This window comes from Ipomoea triloba, chromosome 4, assembly GCF_003576645.1.
Source record: "Ipomoea triloba cultivar NCNSP0323 chromosome 4, ASM357664v1".
NCBI classification, from domain to species: Eukaryota; Viridiplantae; Streptophyta; class Magnoliopsida; order Solanales; family Convolvulaceae; genus Ipomoea; species Ipomoea triloba.
The window spans coordinates 23,816,314-23,826,308 of record NC_044919.1 but is presented as its reverse complement, the minus strand read 5'-3'; the positions used below and the strand labels follow the sequence as shown (position 1 = coordinate 23,826,308).

Sequence of the window (9,995 nt, the reverse complement as noted above, 5' to 3'; positions counted from 1 at the left end):
TTCATCACTGCAGACGAAAAACTGCATAAACCCGGATTCACCACGAAACTTGATAAAAAAAATTTGTAATAAAAAACAAAAGATAAAAGAATTATATATATATATATATATATATATACATACACGCACACACATATATAAAATAAATGTTTGCAATTTTGTAAAACGATAGTCTAAATAGTTAGTAGTATAAATAAAACGGAGTACTACTTTTGGTAATAAAAATGTATACATTTTAAATCATATTAATAAAGAGATATGATTTACCTTTAAAGTGAACAACTGTGATGTAGTCCAAAAAGTATTACGGGGTAATTTCCAACTTCAATTTATTGGGTTATTTGAATGTCTTATTTGTCCACAAATCCTCCCCAAGTAGTTAATATGATTAGGGGTGTCAAAGCGGGCCAGCCCGCCCCATTAGGCCCGCCCACCGCGGGCTTTTTTATTTGCGGGCTTTTGCAGGCCGGCCCGCGAAGCCCGCTGGCTGGGAAGTACTCAACCCAAGCCCGCCCCATATTATATGATTTGCTTCAAATTATTATTTTAAATTTTTTTTTATGTTTTCAAGTAGTAAATAATTACTACCAACAATTTTTTTCTTCCCGTTAGAGCCCTAACTTTATTTACTCTTATTAAGATTGTAAATGTTGTAGATATAAATAATGTCCACCTTTTTTTATCAGGCTATGGATTGTCTTGAGCAGGCCTAACTGTATTAATATATATTTGTAACAATATAATAATATAATTTTATGTTATGTTATGTGACGTTACGTCCATAAAAAGGTACGTGAAAATCAATGTGTTATAATTCTTTAAAATAAAGAAATTATGAGAAAGCTAGTAGAAATAGGAGGCAAAAACTGCATTATTCCCTCGTTCTTGGTTTACTACTTACCCGGATTGTATTCGGCAGATTGTATTCGACATTTGCTTTTGCCTAATTAATGAAGTTCTATTGTTTTGGTTTTAAAAAAAAAAGAAAAAAAAAAGAGGCAAAAACTGAAATCTTATGATAATATCAAATATTTTGCATGACTTTGAAGTTTAAAAAATTATATAATACAGAAAAAATATTATAAATAGAAAGAGATTTGTCACATTTTTTAAATAAAGCCATAATTATTTACAAGAGTGTTAGCTAATCATTATATATTACAAGAGGGCAAGCAAGACAAAACCAAGTTAAGCAAGTTGAAATACCGGGCCTCCTCGAAAACAATCATACGATACCAAAGATCAAGTAAATAAGCTATGCACAAGAAATCAATGATATGTTTTTCCTCTTCCTACTTTGTAAAAATGGGAAAGTGAGTGTGTACCCTCAATTGGCTCAAAATGTAAGGACTCCAAACAACCCCAAGGTCACTCACTATTTTGCATGGTAAAATCTCTCAATCATATTAATTCACAAGTAAAAGAGTTTGATTCAATCCACAATTTCCAAAGGCCTTCCAAGTCGAGCCCACTAATGGGAACGATGCACACGGCCTTTTCAACTTTGCCTCATTTGGCCCCAAAGACCCATTTAAACAAGCGTGATAGTGTGACATAGGCCTCTCCACGCGTTTTGGCTTAGCGTGAGAATCTCTCCATTTTCTAATCACCTCTAGGATACCCCGTCGAGTCAACCGCCTTCACGTAGAGCTCTACGCTTTTTTGAAGTCTGTGCAATGGTTGCCCGAATCCTACGAGATGGCTCACCTCATGTTTTTCCCTCTCAATTAAGGATAACTTAAAGTCTTTTTTAGCTTTTTCATTTGACTCTTTTTGCACATCCCCTCATGTTTTTTTCATTGGGATTAGGGAATCACACAATCTCACCAAAAATGAAAAATTCTCTCCTTTTGCCTTGTGCCGCACCAAATAAATTCAATTCCAGGTCATACCACCTTACTTACCACAAACCTTACTGTATACACTCCCATTTCGAGAGATCTTTAACCGAGGTCTATGGAAATTGCGCATTGAACCACAAACAAGCATGCAAAATTGAATTAAAAACCTACTTGGGTCCTATACAAATCTCACTCGGGGTAGGGGATGATTTCCAAACATTTTCAACCAATTGAGCCTACAACACCCCCTTTGTCAACAAATGCAATGTAGAAGGAACAACAACACATCCAAGAATTCAAATACACATCCTACATACCTAATCTTAACAAAAGTATGATCACAACAAAGGTACATAGTACTCACAAGAATCTCAACTAACCCTCCCCACACTTAGACCTTGCTTGCCCTCAAGCAAGACAAAGAATTAGGCAAGCGACTAGTGGGAGGGTGGGGATAAAATGAGGTAGGGCATGCAACAATGAAACAATCATATGAATGAGCCAAGATCAAATCATGCAAGAATATGGATTAGAGAGTATAGGGACTCCCTCAGAGTGATAGTCGAAAGAAGTGAATTGCTTTTCCAACAAAGTTTCGCCTTTTAGAAGATTGTGAACCATCAAGAGATTACCTATCAAATGGGAAAGAAAAAAAAAACACAAACAATGGAACAAGAACAACAAAAAGTGAGATAACATTGGGTTGCCTCCCAAAAAGTGCCACGTTTAATGTCATTGGCTCGACGCAACTTACAACCAACCATCCATGGACACTTGGCGGAGAACTAGTCCTGTTGCCCCATCTACTCTCTTTTCTATATATGCCCTCAAGTGTCGGGCATCCATAAACTCTTTTAAGTCCACACATAGCACACTCTCCTCCAAAGGTTGGCAACTATCTACGTCCAAGAATATGCTATTTTCTTCTACATTATCCTTTTCTTCCTCTTTCACTAGTACAGAATAGCACACCAGCTACACCTGTAAAATCAAATCTGCTACACCAATAGCATGTGCCGCGTATGGAAGAGTCGTTGAAAGCATTAAACTTTCTGGGTGCCGCAGAAAGTATTAAATAAATTATTGTTATTACCCTTTCTGCGGCACCCATAGAGCCACTCACTTTTGTCACATTACCCTTTTTGCTTTTGTTTCTTTGGAAACACCACACTTTGCTATGTAATTTGTATTACTTTGCTTTCCTATTTTTACTTATGTAATTTGTATTACTTTGCTTTCCTATTTTTACTTTGTTGTTTGTTCGGCAGATTACATATATATACAAACACAATAATAATAAAATTCAAAAAATAATAATAAAATTCGAAAATTCACAATAAATATTCAAAATAATAATAAAATTCGAATATAACACAATAGCCATAATATTTGAAATAAATTACAATTCAAATAAAAGGAAATAAATCAAATACACTAATATATATATATATATATATATATATATATATATATATATATATATATATATATATATATACACACAACTTTTTTAATAAATTCGAAATAAATATAACACAATATTATTAACTATGAATTATTTTTACCACTCACAATAATAATAAAATTCGAAAATTCACAATAAATATTCAAAATAATAATAATATTCAATTTTTTTAAAATAAATACAAAAACCGTGAAAAAACCTATATTGTACACAAATATTTCAAAGAACAAAAGAAAAATTATCAAAAAATTTAACATGTCCATCGGAAATGGAAGAGAACTGGCAACCATCATCCGTGAGCTCTCTACCACCAGATCTGAGCTCTCTGTCACTGGATCTGCGTTGGATCTGAGCTCTCTTCTTGGATCTGTGACGCGGTCGCCGAACTCGTCGGAGTAGTACAGCATGACTCGCTGGTTCGGTGCCCGACGATGGTTGCTCGCTTGCTCTCGTTTTGACAGACATCTTGAAGAAGCGAAAACAGGGAGCGCTAGAGATGGAGAGTGAGAGAGAGACTAGATTTGAGGAAAAATGGAGATAAAGGAAATTTTGAGGGGAGAGAGACGTTTGGCGGAGGTGTGTTATGGCCTATGTGGAGAAAACCATTCAAAAAATAATAATTGAAGGAAAAAGCTTGAAAGAAGAGATCAGAATGGGGGTGTGGTAGTGAAAATATATGGCTCTATGTACGTATGTGATTCAGACGTGGGAAATGGGATAAATAGTGATTGACTTTCCGTGGCACCCATACTAGCAGGTGCCGCGGAAAGTAAATTATTAAAATAATAATTAACTTTTCGCGACACCTGCAAGAGCGGGTGCCGCAAAAAGTTAATTATTATTTTAATAATTTACTTTTTGCAGCACCTGATTTCGATGGGTGCCGAGAAAAGTAGTGTTTTATTTTATTTTAGGGAATCCACTACACCTTTTTTAAGAGGTGTAGCGGAAAGTTATCCTTATATGTGCAATTTTGTAGTAGTGTTTCCTCTCTTCTTTAAACTCCTCTTTATCATCTTTCATCTTTTCCTCAATTTTCTCCCCAACACTCTATTCTAATGTAGTGTTTCCTCTCTTCTTTAAACTCCTCTTCCTTTTTCCCAACATCTTCTTTTACATTCTCTTTTTGAACTCCTTCTACCATTATTTCTTGTTTCTCATTCTCCCTCTCTTCTTTCTCAATCTTCTCCTTTTCCTTCAACACTATCTTTCTCTTCAACATTCTCATATTCACTCCCTTCACCATTCACAACTTCACTGATCATATCAATAACAATATTTTCAACACGAGTGCCATCACAATCAACATTACAATTATCAACAAAAGTAGGAACATCAATAATGTCATCACAATCATCATCATCACACATATCACCCCATGATTTAGCACAATTATTACCAACAGTAGTGTTACCATAACTAGAATGGAGAGTCTTACCACAATGTGCATCCCCGGCAACGGCGCCATTTGAAAGTTGTATTTTTAGTGGTTTGATTAGTGAGTGTCGTCCTCTAGGAATGGCTAGGAAGGATTCGAGTAGCAAGGGATTAGACACGAGTTCATCAAGTGTTTGAAAGCTAACCAAAATGATGAATTTGATTGCATGAGATCAAGACAAAACAAGTAATTGATTTGAGAAATAAACAATGATCAACAGAAGGATTTAAATCAAATAGCAATGCACAAATGCTTCTATAATGTTCTAAGGTTCTAGGCTAAACAATGCTAATCAATGAAGTGAGGGAATCGATTCAATGCCAATGCCACTCTCGTGGACATTGGCTACCACCAAAGTTCTAATCCCATTCTCATAGCAATTAGACTAGGTGAGACATTTAATCAAGCACATTATGTGCATAATCCCTTCCAACTCCCCTTTCTCAAGGGCAAGTTAGAAATGTGGAAAGGATTGGCCATGGTGAATCCCTATTCTCATAGGTGAAACACCAATTCCATACATCACTTGAAAGGTTGGATCCTAGCCAAACAAGTGTCAATTAATTCCCTAAGTCCACAATCACATTCATAATAAAAGCAATGCAAAACCTAGATTTAACAATTCAAGTCATGTAAGCATTCATACAAGGCAATTCAATTTAAATCCCTAAAGTATTTAACAACTCATAATGAAATTGCAAACTAAAACAATTGGAATAATAAAAAATGAATTTAAATACAAAAGATATTGGGGAATTAAAAGGAGAAGAAATTAGAATTCTTACTTGAATGAATTTGTAAAAAGCAAATCTGAAATTGAAGTTTAATGTGTGATTACAATGGATAATTCTTCATAAATCTTCTTCAAAAGTAATGGAATTACAAAGGATAAATGATCTAAAGTGTTTCTGGAGAGGGAAACTAAAAGAGGACTTAAAAATTTGAAAGATAATATAAAAATAAAGCATATGGCTATTTATAGTTGAAGAAATCGCGCCCAAAAACCGCCATCAATTTGCTTTGTCATGATGCTGGTCACGGCGTGATCACCATCGTGACCAAGCTACAACTTTGCAGATTTCAGTAGTTACTATGCTGGTCGGTGTGACCAGCAGAGTGACCACTGAAATCAGCAAAGTGGTCACGGTGGTCACTGTGGAGGTCACGGCGTGACCTCCACCGTGACTCCCGTGACCACTTTCCGATCAGTGGTCGTCAAGCTGCTGGTCACACAGTGACCAGCAGCTTGACATCCTCCCGGTGGTACGACTTAACTTAACTACTCCTTGCTCCGTTGAACTTTGTTATGATTTTGGCCATTCATTCTTGCACCATTTTACCTTGAAATCATCCTGATTCGCTTACATTTTACGCTTCAACATGCCTAAGTCCCGATTTTTAATCCTTGAGCCATAAACACCTGAAATACGCTTTGTTCTTACACAAACACATGACATTCACTTAGAAATTAGTACAATTAAAACATATTTATAGGTTAATTCACGGCTTATCAGTGGTCCACACAACTGTGTAGACCGTTTTTCTTGTGTTAGCATGGTAGGTATAATGATCAAATACCAATTTTGGTCTCACGAGTATTAATAAAATGATAATTTTGGTCTACATGTTTAATTTCTAATAACTTTCATCCACGACTGTTGTTTTAGTGCCAAAATTTATCGCACCAGTTACTCATCTGTTTAAAACGTGTCAAAATAAAAAATTTAAGGGTATTTTCATCTTTTTCAACTTAATATCCCAATTTGAGCATGAATAATATGATTTAAGCCTTAGGATTGATCACAATTCGCAGTTCTCCTCCTCATCTTACCTTAATTTGAGGAGGGGAACTGTGGATCGTGATCGATTTTAGGGCTTAAATCACTTTGTTCATGCTCAAATTGGGATCTTGATTTAGAAAGGACGAAAATACCCTTAAAAGTTTTAAATTTCGTCACGTTTTAAACGGATGAGTGGCCGTCACAATGAATTTTGGCACTAAAACAATAGTCATGAATAAAAATTGGTCCTAAAACAATAGTTGTGAATGAAAATTGGTAGAAATTAAACATATGAACTAAAAACTGCTATTTTGTTAATACTAGTTGGACTAAAATTGATATTTGCTGTAGGCATAATACCTTTTGGACATTGTAAAATTTTCTTCAAACTTTAACATATTTGGTCCTTTTACTTGCAAAAGATTGCGAAATTAGTGGATTGTTACATTTTGGGTCAAATTTGGTTGAGAGGTAGGTCTATTTTTGGCAATGCAAGTGCCACTTTTTTCATTCAGGTTGGTAAAATTTTGAAAATAAAATAAACAAATCTATTAAGTAAAACTAGTGCATTATGTCGATCACCTCATGCATGTTGTATTCTGGTAAAGGGTCGGCCTGGCAATCTACGGTTAAGGCGACGGCACATGGCTTTCAATTTTTTCTTTTTCAATTTTAAAAAAAAAAGTTATTTAACATATAAAGTTATTATTTTCATATTTGATAATTGTGTTTTTATAATTCATAGATAGATCTTAATTGTAACTGAAAATAAAGCTTTAAAAGGAACTGACATTGAAATTTTGGTAAATAATTTTATATTTAAACATGTGCGAAAAATGTCAATTTTAAATTAAATTTTGAATTGTATTTTTTATTGTTGAGTTTTTAAGCATTATATTTGGACAAAATTATTTTATTACATTTTTATTTTTGTTATAAAATACAATAACTTAATTATTCTAAATACATTTGGACTCAATAACCTCATTCTTCTATCCTTCTTTCTGACTTATTTTGAGAATTGAGATTATACTTCTTGAATTGCTTCTATAAATAGACAGAACGTAACTCTGTTTTTATTAATGGAACGGCCATCTGGTTAATAGCAAAAGCAGGCATGCATTTTATGAAATTGAAGCTGCGGGAGGAATCTGATTCCTGAACTACTGCATATATATATATATATATATATATATATATATATATATATATATATATATAACCTTTATTATTTGTCTTCTTTTGTGCAAGAAATGAATGACAAGCTATAAACATACGTATGCAATTGTCATGCATGGAGCTAGGAAGTGGAATGAAGAATAAATTCCTCTCATCTGAATTTGAACCTAAAAAAATTCCATTCATCTTCACCCTTTAATTTGATGATGCATGCTTAATTAATATAATTCATCAGTATATTTGATTGAGAGGCAAATTAAATTAAAGCGCGATGGATGGGCATGTGGGTCTTAGACTATTGTGCATGAATTTGGAGTTTCTTCTTCACTGAAAACTGAGTCATCAATATTTCCATTGTGATAGTCATCTGTGTAATGGTAGTAGTCCTCTGCGGCCATCCTCATCCTCGTATAATAATGCTCATCAGGCCTACCATAATCATAATGTGTGTATGTTGGAGGTGATGAGTGATCATATCTTGTGACATAGCTAGGGTGATGGCTTATAGCTGTTGTTGTAACTGTGACTCACATATATGGGGGGTAGTGGTGGTGGCTCAGCTCTAGGTTGAGAATTATTCCATTGTTGTTGTGTATAGCCATAATAATGTGGAGGATAGTGGTATATGACATGATGATGAACTACCTCTTCAACATTATTATTATCCTCCTTTGGCTTTGAGGTTTGGTCTGCTGTTTGCATTTCAGGTGAGTGTTTCTCCTCATCTGCTGTTGGTTGGTTTTCAGGGGCCACCGGAGGAGGATCTTTGGCTTTGGCTGTCTCCTCATCAGGTGGTTGGGTTGTTGTTCAGTATGACAACAAATCACAGCACTCTTTCTACTCTTCTTAATGGCCTTTACTATCTTCTCAGGATCTGCCCTTCCAACTATTGTAATCTTTTGATCAGGAAAATCAATGTACACTTCATAGATCCCTGTCATATTATTGAACCATTTACATACAAGATGATATGATTATCTTCAAGGAAACAAATGACACATTTGCTGGGCGGAGGACAGTAAAGGCCGGTGTTGCAGGATTGTTGGGCTGAGGCTAGTAAAGGGTTTAAAAGGCCAAGTCCAGCTAACCCCATAGGAAATAATTAAAGTTGTGCCTTGTGCTTGATCCTAACAGGCCAAGTTTAGCACCCAGTGGCTGGAAAGAGGCCAGTAAAGGGTTTAAAATGCTAAAAGTCCAGTAAAGTTACGTCTTCGCTACTAGCTATAACTTAGCGTTTGATACTAACAAAATTTAAAAAGAATTGTGATGGTGCCGGGCAGTTACATACCATTTATTCCATGTAAGGCCTTCTTGATTTTCTGTACACACCCATTACAATCCATCCTCACCTGTACCTCTGTGATTCTAGGCTTCTGCATGCAAATTCAGAAATACCAATAATCTATCCCGTTAGTGAATTGAATACAGTACAGACTAAAAACCTATATATGATAGATTGCAAATTAAAGATGTTGGTAGTGATGAGGCTTACCTCCAATTCTGTAGCCATAATTGCAGAAAGGAAAGGAGAGAGATCAGAGCACAGAGGAGCTCTGAGACCAGATTGGAGGAGTGTGTATGAATTGAATGGAGAATCAATCTTTGGCATCCTAGCTTGTCCACAACCCAATTCAAGGGAATATTTAAAAGACTGAATTCAAGATATGGAGCAGATAAATTAAAGAATCTCCTTTTAGGAAGAGTTATTGCACTTTCCTGTATATTTTAATGTAGACCGTGGTCCATGAAGTATCATTTATGTAGTAGTGTGGTCCATGAAGTAATTATCATTTTAATTACATTTCAATTTCAATTGACAATTTTGTTTTGTTTTCAGTTTCATTTTCCACATCACTAATTTCAATATAGCAGTACCAAAGTATCATTTTAATTCTATTACAGTTTCATTTGACAATATACATTATTGCATGAGTTCTATTTTGTAGTTTATTTTCCACACACTAGCTTAATTATAGTAATACTAAAGAATTATTTTAATTATATTCTACATTCATTTGACAATATATGTTATTGTATGACTCTGGATTTTAATTTCATTTTTCACACACTAGTTTTATTATAAGTTTATAACAGCACTAAGTATCATTTTAATTATATTATAGTTTCTTTGACATATACAGACTGAGGTCTGATTTTTAGTTTCATTTTTTACACACTAGTTTTATTATAACAACACTAAAATATCATTTTTAAATGTACTACAATTTCATTCTACAACTATGGTTCACACAGCACTATGGATGTTCCACTGTATAACGATTGGCAATTTC

The 9,995-nt window shown here is 34.5% G+C and overlaps 1 protein-coding gene across 1 annotated transcript; it reads right to left on the bottom strand.

Moving 5' to 3' along the window:
* Positions 1–7,895: 7,895 nt before the first annotated feature.
* LOC116017556 (heavy metal-associated isoprenylated plant protein 36-like) lies at positions 7,896–9,303 on the bottom strand. The gene is made up of 3 exons (XM_031258165.1): positions 9,197–9,303; positions 8,993–9,077; positions 7,896–8,638 (listed from the first exon to the last, which is right to left on the bottom strand). The coding sequence occupies exons 1-3, from the start codon at positions 9,212–9,214 to the stop codon at positions 8,346–8,348; spliced, it is 396 nt and encodes a 131-aa protein (XP_031114025.1). The 5' UTR covers positions 9,215–9,303; the 3' UTR covers positions 7,896–8,345.
* Positions 9,304–9,995: the final 692 nt, after the last annotated feature.

What these genes read in the sequence shown, in the direction of transcription:
- LOC116017556 (XM_031258165.1), bottom strand. An exon ending in GGCCTTACATGGAATAAATG is followed by an intron (nt 8,639 to 8,992) that starts GTATGTAACTGC and finishes ATAATATGACAG; the next exon opens with GGATCTATGAAGTGTACATT.